The sequence below is a fragment of the Colletes latitarsis genome, chromosome 8 (assembly GCF_051014445.1).
Source record: "Colletes latitarsis isolate SP2378_abdomen chromosome 8, iyColLati1, whole genome shotgun sequence".
Lineage (NCBI taxonomy): Eukaryota > Metazoa > Arthropoda > Insecta > Hymenoptera > Colletidae > Colletes > Colletes latitarsis.
In genome coordinates, this window is record NC_135141.1 from 32,529,848 (window position 1) to 32,547,230 (window position 17,383).

General features: G+C 39.9%; 2 protein-coding genes across 2 annotated transcripts in view; both read left to right on the plus strand.

Moving 5' to 3' along the window:
- LOC143344712 (TWiK family of potassium channels protein 7) overlaps positions 1–17,383 on the plus strand; it is a 264,886-nt gene that overhangs the window by 48,600 nt on the left and 198,903 nt on the right. The gene's annotated exons all lie outside the window — the stretch shown is intronic.
- On the plus strand, positions 9,315–10,774 carry LOC143344369 (uncharacterized). The gene is made up of 2 exons (XM_076770369.1): positions 9,315–9,509; positions 10,454–10,774. The coding sequence occupies exons 1-2, from the start codon at positions 9,315–9,317 to the stop codon at positions 10,772–10,774; spliced, it is 516 nt and encodes a 171-aa protein (XP_076626484.1).

Here is a 17,383-nt window from a genome sequence, read left to right on the forward strand (position 1 = left end):
TACGGCTGCGCGAAAATCCATTCGCTTAATACACTCTACCGCCTCCGCGTTTCGTTTCCCCTTTACGCCAACTTGTACGCGTTCCTCTTTCTCTCTCCCTCTCTTGTTCGTTTACGCTTTCACGAGTTATCAGCAACTTTCCACTTTAACTAACAACAATCCAGCAAGCAAACAATTAAGCCCTGCATGCTGGGTGAAGTTCGCATGCCGGGGAGTTCCACTTGTCAGCCGGTTGCTCTGTCACAAAGGACTACATCATGTGAAATTAAAGTATTAACGAGACGGGACGCTTCTCCATGGGCCATCTTCTTAGATAAGATACCAACAACCGTAAATTAGTTTCGTGGTTGGCTAGCCTGTCCACAAACTATCCTTCGTCCATGTTTGAATTCTTCATGAGGTCTCACGTTCTCGGGATCAAACGTGAAACTGTTTGGGCAGCAGTTAGGTTCATCAACATCCGTGCCAGGTGGTTAGTTTATTAATAATCGTTTCCATCCAGCCATAAAATGATCTTGAAGGTACACGCGCCTAGCTTAACGTATGTATATTCCTGTCTCGAGTCTTACGTAAAATATAAACGTACAAAATGTATACATTCTTAAAGTTATGATCCTTCGAGGATCGAGATTTTTTAAAAACCACGTTTCGCTTCTTTTACTTGTTTTTCGAGAACGCGGTGGCAGAGAATTAGCTTAATCTAGGATCATGAAATTTATGGCCCTTGAAAACTCATGACTCTGGCAATGCAGCTGCTCGACTTTCACGCTGTATCGCGTTTTTCTCGAGTAGTGTTAAAAGAAATTAAAACGTCTGGTTTTTAACATTATTTCTACCGCGGTTTTTATGCTTGCCTATTATTTTCGAGTGGAAATAACTATGAAAATACGTAATATCGTTAATGTGGCACCATATCGTCGAAATTAAATCTCAGACAAATCAATTCTAGTCACAGTCATATCTTGTTATACGAGGCAAATCTTGGTTATATAATAAAGTTTTTGCAAATCTTGGTTTGTTTTTCGCTCAACCATCCTACAGGATCGACAACAATTTTTCTTCTTAATGTTGTACATTTTAAGCTCTCTACGTGCTCATACAGGATCTTATTATCGAATCATGATTTAGAAATAATGTTTCAAACTATAAAGACTTTATATTTTACACCGACTAAAACTATAATTTTCATTTTGTTATACAATTTCTCTAATTTCTGTTTGATATAGTTTGAGGCTTCGTCGAATGGTATTATAAGTAGCGTAGTTTTTATTGCTTCAAAAGAATTGGAATTTTTGCATACTGTGCACAGCGAAATTAGGGCAGAAATGTTCCATAATCGCAGTTTTTCGTGGAAGCAGTAAACGTAGGATAATTGGAAGTTAGCGCAAGCTCGATCGGGCATAAGCGGCCCCGGCAGCCATAACCTATGCCGGAATCACAGACGATGGTGATGTACGATTGTTATGGTATTATCGTGAGTACGACCATTACCTGCGGATCAATTGCATTCGCGTAAGTCCAATCGGTGATTGCGACCCCGCATGGAAACTGCGCAATCCTGGTACGATCCAACGGAATGCTGGTAATTCCCAGGATGCTTCCTTCTCCACTGTTCCACTCACTCTGCATACTGACTCTGAGCGTTCCGGGGTTTCGCAAGTCTGGCTGCTTTCGTTCTCGTTCCTGTTTCTGGATCGATCACTTTCAAGTCCGTGCAGTCGAGTATGCTTGCGACCGATAGTCACGTATGGATACTGTGTGCGCTATTAAAGATCGACCGGCATAGAATTGCGTCGGGATATACCGACGTGCAGCCCGGCTAGCACGAAATGGTGCCGTTTTAATGCACCCGGCCCGATGGCAGCGTCTCGTTCCGCCCCGATATTGGATAGTGGAAACTTCGAACTGTTCGTATTTACCCCGAGATACTCCCGCGCGTTCATGGTGTACGGGTAAACGAACATTTCCACAAGGAAGATGCTCCTCTACGAATGCGGGGAATATAAATTATTGAAAGAATAATTGCAATAGAAAGTTATACGTAGCCTCAGACTTTCTTCGTTATCACTGCGTTACTGGGTGTATCGACGACTGACAATTAAGTATTTCTTTCGGTAAGAATTTGGTAATAGATATAACGTTTGTGGTAGTTTGCTACTGGCGGAAGAGAGTGACATGGTAAGTGCCATAGTTGGACGCTGGGTAGACATATACAGGGTGTTCGACCACCCCTTAAAAATAATAGTGGGAGATTCTAGAGGCCAAAATAAGACGAAAATCAAGAATACCAAAAGAAACCAAAAGTTCCGCCAATACTGAATTTTTTTCTCGAAAGTGGGTAGGATTTCGGGGGTATGTGTATTCACCAAAAATGATTGCAATTAACCCCCGCAACTGAAAATAATTTTTTTAGAACGATTCGAAAATTTTTTTTTTCGCCGAAAAATTTAGGCACCTATCCGATTTTTTTTCTCGAAAGTGGGTAGGATTTCGGGGGTATGTGTATTGACCAAAAATGATTGCAATTGACCCCCGCACCTGAAAATAATTTTTTTAGGACGATTTGAAACTTTTCATTTTCACCGAAAAATTTAGGCACCTATCCAATTTTTTTTCTCGAAAGTGGGTAGGATTTCGGGGGTATGTGTATTGACCAAAAATGATTGCAATTGACCCCCGCACCTGAAAATAATTTTTTTAGGACGATTTGAAACTTTTCATTTTCACCGAAAAATTTAGGCACCCTACCCCCTGTCGATTCTTCTTAAAAATTCATTTTTCATTTTTAGTAATTTTGTTTGACACCCTACAGAAAAGTTGTCTAATACTTTTTTGTAGGTACCCATGAGCTCTACTTCAGAAAAGTTTCATTGAAATATATTCACAATTGTAGGAGTTATGGCTGTTTGAAAATTGGACCATTTTTATGGGGTTTTTCTCATTTTGCGGGGTCAAGGACCAACTTTTCGAATATTTTTGCGATTTGTACATATACTCCATCAAAATACGCGTAGTTTGCTTTTTTAAACATTGAAATCGTCCAATCCGTTCAGAAGTTATGACGTTTTAAAGATTCACATGTAAATTCGGGCAGATATTTCTGGCCAGAAATTATATTTTCGGTAAGGAATTTTTTTCTCAAAAATGCGTAGGATTTCGGGGGTATGTGTAATTACCAAAAATGCTTGTAATTGATCTCTGCAACTGAATATAATTTTTTTAGAACGATTCGAAAAATTTTTTTTCGCCGAAAAATTTAGGCACCTATCCGATTTTTTTTCTCGAAAGTGGGTAGGATTTCGGAGGTATGTCTGTTGACCAAAAATGCGTGCAATTGACCTGTGCAACTAAAAATAATTTTTTCAAAACGATTTGAAATTTTTGAATTTAATTGTTAATAACTTTTTAACGAAGCCTCCATCAACAAATTGGTATTCTTGATTTTCGTCTTATTTTGGCCTCTAGAATCTCCCATTAAAATAGAACAGCCATCATTACTTCTATGGACTGATTTTGTTCAAATTTCAATCAGAACTTTAAACTAGAATATAAAATTTTATTTTAAAGAAACGTCGATTGGAAATATTTAAGATGAAAGTTCGGGGAGAAATACAATTTAGCCCCAATTTATTTTTACAGCTCGTGCAAAGGAAAACTGCGCCAAGTTTCATTTAGCGATAACGTTGTTAAGACTAAAAACGTAAATACGCGAACCGATAGAAATGAATTTCTTTTTACGGTCGAGCTAGGCGGACCGTTAAGGAAGTCGAGTAGCTTCCGGGGAAAATAAAAGATCCCGGCGCCGATGCGCAATAATTGAATCGTGCGATATAAGGTTGTATGACTTGTTGACGTTCCCCCGCGATACGAGGGGGGTTCTGCAGTGTTTGACCTGTAGTAGCTTTTATTCCTTTGAACTTATTCACCCGGGTTATACAATGGGACTCGTATCTGCTATAAGCGGCTTTACATCGGCCTCATTTAGACGAGCGATAGGGGGAAACGAGAGTGCTCCTGTAATCGAGTACGAATATAATTGAAAGTTCTTCCGGTACCTGCGATTTCCCAAAGACCAGCGATCGTGGAGAGGCACTCACGGACACTGCTCTTTGGCAAAGGGCAAAGATCATGCGATCGGGTCTTTCTCGTCCAATTCCTCTCTCTCCCTTTCTCCTTTCTTTATCCCCATTTTTTCTTTCTCGTTACATCTCTCGATTCCTTCGCGATTTGGAATTTGTCGAGTCGAACCTTCGATCTAAGTTCCGTTGCCAAGCATCGTCCCTCGAAACGGGAGATTAATCGAATCTTCTTTATCTTGACTACCTTCCTGCTGACAATAATCGACTGGCGTCTCGTTATAAAATTGATTCCACGGCGTCCGTTTCGTATTTGGCTTTTTTATTTTTCGTAGTTAAAAATATTTCTTTTTTTCCCGCAAAAAGGATATCGAGTTCTATGTGTTTTTAGAGAAAATGGGAAAACAATTTTATTCGGTTACTTTTAGATTGGATGCAATTTTAGAAAAATTCAAATTCCATAAAATGTGCCTGCAAATTATAGAAGAATTATATCGTCTGTTCGTATCAATACTTTGAAAATTATTCCATTTTCTTTTCTAATTTCTGAGTGAGAAATCAATCTCATTTAGATTTCCAGTCGGAATTGTTAAACAACCCGTACGACGCAGAGATATTCAAAGCAGTTGGCATACATATTCATGAACGTACCAAACTGTCAGATATATTTTTTAACAGTTAACACGGTATACAATTTCGATCGTATCGATAACATTTTTTACGTAGCAGCGAATGATCATTAAGGAGCTCCACTTTCCTACTATTTATAATACTCGCAACGAAGAAAGTATATTTATTCATGAAAGGAGAACTGATATATCCTTAAGGGTAACATTTCTGTTTCATCAATCATATAGTATCACAACCCCCAGCATGCAATGTTATTTATCGCAGCATTTACTCGGTTTCGTTTTAATAACCCCTTATCAGTATTTTTCACGCCACAAGAATAATTTAAAAGCTCGCGTAATTTTCTTGATACTGCTCGGTATAGTACATAGTGTTTAAAGAAATTTTTTTTAATCATCCATCTACGTGCCTTATCGTTCGCTCGGCTCTCGTTATTTAACTTTGCTCTCCATCTCTTAACCTAGTGGCCACATCTGGTTCTCAACAAACCGAAAGAAAATATTCTGCGCGATGGCGATTCTAAAACTGATTTAAACTCGAGTGAAATCCATCGCGGTTAAAAAGAAACGAAGGTTGTTTCGTTTGCAAATCGTTCGACCACGTGAAGAAAGCTCTCAGCCCTCTTCAAAAAAACTTGAAAATTTGTAATTAAAAGAAATACATTTGAATAAGAGAGATGACGAAAATAAGATAAATTTTAAATCGTGCAGTTTAAAATGGTCCAAGATGAAAGTTTTGGGCTCGTAGAAAATTTCAAGATCCGTGAAAATTTCCTATTAAAATCAGTATTAGTTTGATCGAGCGCGATCAACAATGCTTCCCGCGTTTTCCCGGTAGTCAGCGGTCATTTATCATACGCGTTTCCGGAATTTCCAATTTCACGGTGGCACGTTACACGTGTTAGCGGAGTTAGTCAGCTGGAATTAGATTAACGATGCATCGACAAATCGCATTGCTTTCTCTATTAACTCGTTTTCCATTACGCGTGTCGAGCGGCTAGCAGCGCGGCCCCGTCGCGTCGCGTCCTCGCGGAATTGAGATTTCCACGGCGACAGTTTGCATTTCTAACTGCATTCTATGCAAATGGCGAACGGTCGCGTGTCGTTTCAGATATCGGGCTTAAACCGTCGTGTGTTAATTCCACGGGCGAACTGCACGATGTCTGCGCTTATTAGCGGCGGTACTTATCGGCCGTGTTGCGAGCCAACGGTGGCGCGAGACTCCGGCTTATTTTAAACTTGTGCGTTCGCGTTTTCATACCCCTCTCGATTTTGCCTTACAGACTCGATAACAACTCGACGATCCGTCACCGTAATAATGCATACCCGCGTATCATGCGTTTTTCTACCCCCGTCGAAGATCAATTTGCAATCCTCCTCGTGTTTCTCCGACTCGGACGCGAGAACTGACGTTACGAAATTCGCCATTGGGAACTCACCATTTTCTTAGCAACTACGAAAAAGAACTTGAAAATTTTGTTGAGTCCCCATTGGAACATCGAATGTTTCTCGAATATTAGCATCGAGTACGGCTGAGAAATTAATTTACCAAAACTGAAATATTGCACATCCGGTGTAGAGGATCCTAAGAATTGAAACATTCTAAGTAAGAAGCTTATTTAAGACTGGTGCGTTCGCGTTTTCCTCGTTTCGCCTTACCAACTCCATAAGAACCGGACGATCCATCACCGTAATAATCCGTGCTCGCGTATTGCGCGCTTTTTCCCGCTGGAGATCAATTTGCAATCCTCTTCGTGTTCCCGAGACTCGGACGCGAGGGAGGAGCGACGAAAAAAGCTGGTTACGCTCGCCGCCGATCGATATCCGCGCTAAATGCACCACCGTATTCCGAAGTTCGCCCTCCCCCCTCTCGACCGCCATCGAGAAGTCGTCATTTTTTAAGTTACTCCGATAAGATTACCGCGGATGGAGCCCTAAGTTCGTCCAGCGATTATACTAAATCAGTAGTTCCTAAATTGGCGACCGGAGGAAGTTCCAAGCGAGAAGCACGGAGCTCTGATATTTTTGTAATCGCGAGGATTTATTTTCGCCTCGCTGGCTGCCAGTGTCGATTGAAAAGTTTCATGGCGCGTTTTTTCCCCCAACTATTCACTCTTTTCGCAATTTCATATACTGACTCTTACCCGTTTATATCGAGTAGGCTAAACGTTCTCTGAAATTATTAGTCTATGTTTGTGTGGTTCGAACAATTTTAGTTCCTTACATATTACATATTTTGTATTAAAGGGTTTATTCCCTTTAATAAATGAATAATAATAATAAAAACGAAACGTCTTCGCGGAAGAAATGAAAACGGAATTCTTATTTCGTTGTTAGCAGTAGTTGATAACTATATTTTTTATCCAACATCGGATCAACGTGTATTCTGTGTTTCTCGGCTGGGGAGCTTGCAATTTCTCAAAGCCAATTACAGCGTAATGTTTCTTCGCCATAATAAGGGAGACCCCGGGCAATTGAAAGATTCGCGCGATACCCGTTGCGTTCTGTTTCGTTTCCCTTTTATGCAAATGTTAGCCTCGTTAACTTGCAAGCAACTTCACTATCTACCTTAAATAATTTCAAGCGGTGTCAGGAAACTCGACGAGGACTCGCGTATCAATTCCGAGCCGACAAATTAGAATGACACACGCGAGAGTTGAATAAACTCCGTTCCATCCCTTTAGCGGCGGTTGATAGGAGCGTCGCACTCGATCATCCTAATGACGTTCTCGCGTATCGACGTTAGGCTACCTATCTCTGACGGGAACTAATTTGCACATAACTGCGTGCCACTCTTATCGAAGGTCAATTATGCTGCCTTGGAACTGATACCAGCGCAAAGTGCATCTACGAGGCGCGATGTATTATTCAAGACCTTTCTTTTATCGCTGGCAAGGGCGTTACATGCCTATCGTAAAGTTGACTGATTGAGCGGTCGAGGGGAAGAAAAGGACCACCCTTTACGAAAGGGCGAAACCGATAAAGTACAAGGACCAATAAAACACAAAGAAAAGGTACACGATTGTTGTGCGAGTTCCCTGTGCCCCGTGGACAAAGTTGGCATTTTATTTAGGGAAAACGACCACTTGTCTTAGATTCCTTTCTAAACTAAAACCCAGCGACCCTTGTTCTCCTGAGCGTTGTAAGAGAAAAATTTAAGCACTTTCTGCGAGTTTATTTCAACGTTTGGACCGAATTTCACGATCTTTAATATGTTAAATTCTAGTTATATCATAAGCACGTTCGTTGTTTGATATTACTATCATCGTAGGAACCTCGTGGAGTTTAATAACGATAGGGTGAATAATATAGAAATATGTATAATTCTTACTTTTCCACTTCGGTAACTCATTAGTAACCTGATAATGAGTTATCGTAGACCGTGGCTCGTGGATAACGGCGAGTCTGCGAGCTAGCAGTTCCACGGAGTGCTGGAGATAACCTTACGACTCTTGCTGAGGGAAAAATCGTAGAGCTTACGCAGGATTTACTGTACTTTAGTAGGGAAAAGGTGATCCTAGGTTTTATTGCTAGGCAGTAGGCGAGATGGAAGTCGCATTTCGCACGAAATTAAGTTTTTTTATCACATTTTTTTATTAAATTCTATACTTACTATAATCAGATTAATATCTATTCGCCAGAAAAGGCTAGTTCTACTCGAATCCACGTCACTTATCTTTTTACTTATGAAAATTAAATAAACGAAAAAATCTGAAATACGTTTTTTTTAAATTTAAACATAGAAACGAGGCGTACACCGAATATTTACTAAACGATTTCGAAGGGTCCCACTTTGTCATCGGCGCAGTAAAATTCTGTAGACTGGCGAGAACATAACGATGTGTGTTCCGTGTACACAATCGATAGTTCAAAGACTGCCCCGAATCCCGATTAATTGTGGAAATAAACTTTCCACATATTGATTGCGAGCGATTCGTTGCCAGTCACGTTCAACTTTGGTTGTCACTAATTGTCGTTCATGGCTGCTGGTCGATAATTACGACTAAATCGTTCCTTTCAACGATATTCAAATACTTACATAATTGAGTGAATTCACTCGTTCATGAGTTTCTATTTCGCGAATTTCCATTCGTCTATAAAATATTAGTAAAATTTACTGTTTCGAAATTGTTCAAATAAATGAAACTTTCCCCCCTGGTAACCGAAACACATAATCGATAGTACCTACTGAGTTAACCCACTCGAGTTGCTATGAATAACTAATTAAAAAAAAAAAAAACAGGATAAAAGTTTATTCCGTAGCGTGATGAAAACTCAACTAGGTATAATCGTGTTGGAGAAAAAGTTTTATTCAAAGTCGAACGCGATGTTTAAACGAAACCAGATTTCAATGAATGTTTTCACGATATTTGATTACGCGGAAGAATGTTTTTCGAAGCTTGCGTTTTAACGAGAGCAACTTCAATTCGTCGGTGAGAAACAAACGAAGGGTCGCCGGAATTATTTTTCCGTGCGTCCATTAATGGTTAAATTCTTCGTGTTTTTGTAATAACCGGCAAATTGCTGGTGACGAATTTGTGAAATCTCAAGCTCCGGTTCCCCCCATCGCCGCGGAAGCGGTTCTTGGCTGTGAAAATTTATCGATAAAATGGCGCGAAAAAAGAAAAAGGTCGGGCGGAAAATAGCGAGGAGAAAGGTTCAGAACGTAAAGCCGATGAAAATTGCTGCGCTGATCGTGTCTGCTATACAGGATCTTCGTGAAACCAAGGGTTCGACGCCTAACAAGATCATAGGTTACATAAGTTATGCATCCAATATGACCGAGGGACGCGTTAAACGACAAGTGAGTGGCTCAGAGATAATTATTATGGCATTGAAAGCGCTTTAAAAGCAATCTCGACGCGTAATTCCGGTGAAATTTAAAGTCGTGAGCTTTATTGCTTTCAGTTGAATTGGGATTATTCGATGGATAAGATACGGGCCGAATAAACGTCGTGTTGCTGGGAATTATGGTCGTTTATAACGTACTATGCCCTCCATAATGCGCCGAAATTAAAAGTCACTCCATTGAATTTAGCAAATTAATTAAAAATTCATTTTTGTATATCTTAGCATCAAAATTGAGAAGGCCTACTAATTCTTTCGGAGATTTTTACAAATGATCGACAATTTTCAATCAACAAAATTTGTATACATTTTTTTTTATATACGATTGACAATTTTCAATTGTCGTCAGTTCAATTCAATCACTTTCTTAGTTCGTACTGAATTTAAATGCTGAATTTCTACAAACGATTAAGAATTTAAATAGTGTTGTGTGACATCTTGCTTTTTTGAATGTTTTGGGGTTCTTAAGGTGAAAATGTTTTAATTACATTTTACGAAGTTATTACGGTCATTAAGTCTCCTTCTTCAGGAGAACGCGTAATTGAAATTAAGGTAGAGTTTTAGTAATAGCACTTCAGCTGTACCTTGCATCTACTATTAGAGGGTGTTTGGCCACCCCTTAGGAAAAATTTTAATGGAAGATTCTAGAGGGCAAAATAAGACGAAAAACAAGGATACTAATTTGTTGATTGAGGCTTTGTTAAAAAGTTAGATAGATTTCCGGCTACACCCGGATACTCAGGGGTGGCCAAACACCCTGTACATAGATGCCAACTTTTTATTTTACATTTTATTTAACGACGTATAATTTCGTCCGTATAAATTAGTACGACGAATAGTACAATATCACGACGAACTTTCGCGAGTGAAATTGTAATTCTCGGTAATTGATAATTATAGGTAAAAGCAGCGTTGAAGAGGGGCGTGGAATACGGCATACTACGAAGACACCGACGTCATTATTTCCTTCCCGTGGGTGACGAATTAGACCGTGCAAATCGCGTCGCTTTGAGATTCGCCAAATTGCCGTTACCTTCAGCGTATTCCGCGAAATCGAACACGATTTCTTCTCGTAAAATTACTGCTCTCGGATGTCGCGGAAACTCGACGAGATTCGGCCTGAAATCACGAAAGGCGAAACGACTGGCACGACTTCGTTCGACTTTAATCTCTCCCACGACCAGTTTGGTGGAGACAATTTGCAAAAATGGCGACATGTGAATCGAAAATCATTAAAATATAATTTTTAATTATAACGAACGTTAGAAAATATTCGAACTATGTTAAGCACGGTATCACAATACTCTAGGGATTCCTTTAGGTTTTTTCCTCCTATGAAAATATCGGTTTACCGGTGAAACGAATTATTTATTAACCAAAGTTTGCCCCAGCGGTTCGTATTGATGAGAAAGTTGCACCATTTTCTGACTTTAGGAACTATTCCTAGTCTCGATAAATAATTGAAAAAGTTTGTCAGAATCCTTGCCGTGGATGTATCGATTCGGTAATAAAAAAAATATATAATAGCTGGTCGAACCCTTGGAATCGGGTTTAATTTGTAATCAGACGTGTTTGAAGCTTTCGTATTTAAACATTTTCTTTTCGTCTCAAATCAAAAAATCGGTAATACCACATATATTAAGACTTGTATTTCGTTTAAAATTAGCTGAATGAAAATTTCAATAAAATAAAAATAAAATTCAGGTGAAATCGTGGTTTTTAAAGGTGTCTGAAAAATGAGTACACTAATAATCGACTGGTTAAATGATACTTTTATTATTAATCCATGAAAATTATTCACAAGAAGTGTGTAAAATAGTGCAGAATCGTAAACGATGAAAATTGACGTTGATTAAAAGTATTTCGTATAGCGCCGTTGTTAGGATTTCAATATCCCAGTGAAGCAAGTAAAGTATCCAGGCTTCTTAGATAGATGAGCGGCACGATGAGACGGATGACTCGTTTTCTATTACGATATATCGATCGGTCGTGGTCGGAAAAGTCTGCAGTTCACTTGCACTCGAGTTCGTCGCGTGCTGGTGGAATTAAGTGAACTGAGAAACGAGCTTTTTTCGTAGATTGCGTCGAAGACAGCGGCGACCGACCGGTCGCGCGCCATTTATAAAACTTAGGACCTCCTTACTCGGCCCGATAAACTTAATAGCTCCCAAAATTTACGGGATTTGGCACGACTATGAAGAAAATTTCGAACCACGCCGCTCCCCTGCGTCCCGTTCCATTATTTGCCACGCTTACGTTCGCATATTTTTCATTACTAAGCGAATTTCATCCGGAGTTTGGGACTATTCGACTATTCAATTTCCTGCTGTTGATAACAAGCATGGAAACCAAGAAGTTTCGTACGAAAAAGGTATGTTGACTAATATGGAATACTTTATTAGATAATTTAATTAAAATACTATATTTTCAATACTTCCAAATTGTCCTTCATCGTTTGCTTCAGTCGTTCTATCCACATAATGCAGCTCAAGTATAAGCAATATTATTCATTATTAATCATTACCTCATATTTAATAAACTAAAGTGATTTAAAACTTACGAATTTATAAACATTTTTCTTCTAAAGTTATAAAATCAATTTTGCATCTACATGTTTATATAATATATAAATATACATAAATTTATCAACTATGTTTTAATTAAAATAAAAAGAAAAAAGAATATATTGTTGTCTTTTTGTGAGAGAATTTATTTCCATGTTATTTGTAAAAATTTTGTGCGTATTCTAGTTTGCAAAAAAACGTTGCGTGATACAAATATTCTACAAAAAAAAAAAAAAAGTATTATTTTCCCCGACGATTTGAAGTCGATTTCCAGTAAATTCCAGTGAAACAACGTAGGCAATGTCGGCCTATAATCCGTGAAAGCACAGTCCAACTATGAACAACGAGTGCCCAGGAACAATTTGAATCCGTTTAAATGGTAATTCTGAAAGCTAGTTGGCACCTAAACTCCCTACGATATCGATATCGTACCCAATATATTCAAACTACGCGGGGAGCCAGTGTGCGACGAGACACATTTCCTGTACAAGCTTCCACATTTTTGTGAAAATTTGGCGACATTTCAAAATATGAAACGCGTAACATATGGGAAAGCATATTGTCGCGAAAGGAGCTTCTTCGATGAAATTTCGCAAGCACGATGAATTTTAGTCGACTCCTAAATCCGAATCACGGAACCAAGACCCCCCGATACGAAGTTAAATATTTCTTCCATCGACTCAGAGGTACGGTTTCAATTTCCATTTTTTAGAATGAATAAAAATGTCTATTTCCCGAAGGACTAGGGTTTTCCACGCGATAACGTGTCAGACATTACGGATTTCTGATACCGCCAATACTTATTTCGATAGCTGTCACAGTTGTTTACGCAACAGGTTGTAATTTTTTTTACTTCTTTTTGCTATTTTACGTATCTATTTCGCTTCCTGTTCGCTATATCTACGCTTCAATCTGTGTAGAACAGAAATAAATAATTGTTTAGGATACATTGACATTAGTGTTCTAGAGTAAAGAGATTAAACTATTTCATAATTTGATCCACGAGCTTCCAACCTATCAGAATTTTTACCCGAAAAGGTCCGAAAGCATTCTGCGTACAATGTCGACAACTTTTTCGTAATTCAACTAGCAACGTTAAAAGCAAAAACGTTTGAAAGTAATACTTGCGGTAAACTTGCGGACGGCTTTTCTGTTTGATTTATACTTGAAATTGTCTGTCCGATAATATCCGCATCTGTCAGTAGCAGGAAATATTTCAGAGGATTTTCGGGCTCGCTCTCGAAAGCATATTGCATGCAGAAAATGACCAATGGCAGAATGGACGCGCCACCGTGACTGTTAGTTGCGCAGCACTGCAGGGAATCAGACGAGGGAAGTGAATGGCATTAGTGTGAATTCCGCTGCTCTCCGTGGTTCCGTAACTGCTATTGCGTCGCTCGTATCGGGCAATACAATTCTGGACTCACCTCGCTTTTGTCGTGCCGAGAAGACGATTGTTCCGGTCTCTCCTTTCCTCCTGGGTTTCGTGACCGCCGGCTGGAATTCGCCAAAAATAGCTGCGTATAACCAAACGGGATCTTAAAAAGAAAACTCTTAAAAGATTTACCAGCTCCCGCGCGACCGTCATTTTACTTCGAACTATCCGATATTTTAACACCTTCCACAAACAACGTTACTCATTTTTTTATTGAAAACAGCTCTAATTTGAAGAATGTTCACTAAGGTTTCTTTTTAAATAGAATCATTTTCGCGTAGTCGCTGAAAAGCTGCTTTGTTCTAACAAAGAGGCGTGATTTCTAATTGGAATAGGAAATTTTAATAATACTCAATGCGCGGCGTTACGGGCAGGAAATATCTGAGATTGGCTTGCGTCCTCGCCATGAATAGAAATTAATCAAGTGAACCGCAACATTAATTCAGGTTCTACAGCGTATTAGATTGTGTTCTATGAGCAACGCGATTAAACTCCAAGTCCCCTTTTGTTATGCACCAGATACGGGTGCATCCTGCTCCCATTGGCACACAGTGAGCCACCGTGATAGAATACAACGGAATAGTGGTTGCATTTCGCTATAATTGCGCCGGTTTGATCGGCCGCTCTAGCCAGTTTCAATAAATTCCAGGAAATAAATTATATTGCTAATCAATTCCCATTTTGGAAACGAGGATGACGTATTATAAATATTATTTCATTTTACTCTATTTAATACAACGTTTATAATAGTCTGTTTACTCATTATAGACTATAAATATATTAATCTGTAAAGCATAAGAAAGTGGCTGGAACGTAAAAACGATGAAATAAATTTTTCCCGAAGGTCTTGGTTAACGGTAGGGAAGAGAAGTTTCGTTGTGATTTGTTAAACGTGGAAAAATGCATCGCGTTTCGAGGGGTAAAAATTGCATAGCAGAGGAATTACATAGAGAAACCCGAGTCACGTTTTCTTACGCGATCTAGCGGCGTAATAAAAAGTAGAAGCTTATTGGCAGCTTCTCCGGACTGTTAATAGCCATGATTTGAGCTCGTTGAAAGTTTCGAACGCGCAGTATAATTCTGCATTGCACGAAACGACTAGCAATAAGTGAAACGAACCGAAATTTTTAATACAATTCTGTGATACATTTTACATCGATAGATTTACCTTTCTGTATTAATGAAACGAACTTTCCACGCGAAACGACGATGCTAATTACTTCGTTCGAACTGTAAGGGAAACGATCAATACGAATTCTATCAATGTGCTCTGTCAAATAAGTATTTATAATTGTCGCCATGTTTTAGCGGAAGACATGCACAGAGATGCCAGATTCAGCACCCGGTGCCCAACTCGCACATACCAGATCACGTGAACGTGAGCTCGTAGAGTTTCGGAAAGTCGACAAAGGCAAACTGACATATGCCCTTTTTCTCGATTATTCCGAAGCTGCCCGAAGTAATTTCGGACCGCCTCGTGGGAGGAGAAAGAGAAAGGCTCGCATTTGCCTTCTCGCTCTTAACAACTGAAATCCGACCTCCCGTCTACGGCATACGATTTGGAATCTCGACTGCCCAGGTATTTTTACTTGCCATTCCTAGAGTTCATTACTGAACTCTGCAAATTACTCCTGGTTTTTATTTGCCTCTGATGACCTCTGATGACCATTGCTGACAAAAGTACAGAACTCCCGACAACTTTTTATACCATACAGGGACTGTTACTGACTGCTCCTGATTACTGCTTGCCTCTGCTGGACTCTGCTGACCATCGCTTATATTTCGGACTACCTATAACGATTCCTACTGACTTCTGCTAACCTCTGTTCGTCTTTGCTGATCTCTGTCAGCGTGTGCTTGTCTCTGCCGAACGCTACTGACCACTGCAGGTATTTCTCATAATGTATAACGATTAATACTTACTACTGCATGCCCTTACAAGTCCCTGCTTGCCTTTGCAGGTTTCTGCTTGCCTGTGCATACCTTTCCTGGCCTCTGCTGAACACTGCTGATCACCTCTGATGCTTCTGACATCGTATAACAATTACTACATGCTACTGTTCGCCCCTGCTGATCTCTGCTTGCCACTGCATGCCTCTGCTCGTCTCTGCTGACCGCCACTGACCACCTCTGATGCTTCTGACGACATATAACGCGTACTACTTGCTACTATTCGCCCCTGGTGATCTCTGCTTGCCACTGCTGGCCTCTGCTGACCATCGCTTATATTTCTGACTACCTATAACGATTCCTACTGACTTCTGCTAACCTCTGTTCGTCTTTGCTGATCTCTGTCAGCGTGTGCTTGTCTCTGCCGAACGCTACTGACCACTGCAGGTATTTCTCATAATGTATAACGATTAATACTTACTACTGCATGCCCTTACAAGTCCCTGCTTGCCTTTGCAGGTTTCTGCTTGCCTGTGCATGCCTTTGCTGGCCTCTGCTCAACACTGCTGACCACCTCTGATGCTTCTGACATCGTATAACAATTACTACATGCTACTGTTCGCCCCTACTGATCTCTGCTTGCCACTGCATGCCTCTGCTCGTCCCTGCTGACCGCTACTGACCACCTCTGATGCTTCTGACGACATATAACGCTTACTACTTGCTACTATTCGCCCCTGGTGATCTCTGCTTGCCACTGCTGGCCTCTGCTGACCACCGCTTATATTTTTGGCAACGTACAACGATTACTACGACTCCTGCCTTCCTCTGCCAGCGTCCCCTGGCCTAAGCTGGCCTCTGCCAACATCTCCCGACGTCAGCTGACCATCGCTGACCACTGCTGACCGTTGCTGACACGATATAATATAATATAATATGTATATATGTATTAAAGTGTTGTATAATGTAAATCTACGGCAATAAATGATATAATTTCATAGAATTCTATGTGTTCTCTTCATTTTTACCCTTCTCTTCCTATCTAAATCATTCCCTTAGCTATAAGACATTCCGAATCTTTTAAAATTTTCCAAGTTCTCCGGAAAGATTTCAAATTTCGCGCCGCCGGGAATTTTTGCGAATTCCTGAAACTTACCGGCGTCCCTGAAACTTCTCGGAATCCCTGAAATTTCCAAGAAGTTTCAGGCATCGGAAAAGATTGCGGCCTGAATTTTTCGGCAAAAATTTTAAAAAGCCGTTACGTAATATTACGTAATATTACATAATGTTACGTAATATTACGTAATTTTGCCGAAAAATTCCGGCCGCGAGAAATTTTCGAGAGCTATTACGTAATGTTACGTAATATTACATAATGTTACGTAATATTACGTAATTTTGCCGAAAAATTCCGGCCGCGAGAAATTTTCGAGAGCTATTACGTAATGTTACGTAATGTTACGTAATATTACGTAACGGCTTTTTAAAATTTTTGCCGAAAAATTCAGGCCGGAATCTTTTCCGCCGCCTGAAACTTCTTGGAAATTTCAGGGATTCCGAGAAGTTTCAGGGACGTCGGTAAGTTTCAGGGATCCGAGAATTTGCAGGAAATCTTAGAAATGGCGTTATTTCTATTTGGAGAGGGAAAGAGGGGTAAAAAATGATGAGAATACATAGAATTCTTTGAAATTATATCATTTATTGCCATAGATTTACATTATACAAAGTTTTAATACATGTACATCGTGTTAGAAGTTGTTAACAAAGGTCAGCGTGGTCAGCAGGGGCCAGCAGAGGTCAGCAGAGGGATGTAGAGGCATGCAGAGACCAGCAGGGGCAAGCAGTAGCCAGTAGTAATCGTTGTACATTGTCAGAAATATAAGCGGTGGTCAGCAGTGGTCAGCAGCGGTCAGCAGAGGCCAACGGAGGCCAGCAGAGGCA

Coding starts and splice junctions, on each gene's coding strand:
- LOC143344369 (XM_076770369.1), top strand. CDS start 9,315: ATGGCGCGAAAAAAGAAAAAGGTCGGGCGGAAAATAGCGAGGAGAAAG. Junction 9,510..10,453: donor AGGGACGCGTTAAACGACAA/GTGAGTGGCTCA, acceptor TGATAATTATAG/GTAAAAGCAGCGTTGAAGAG.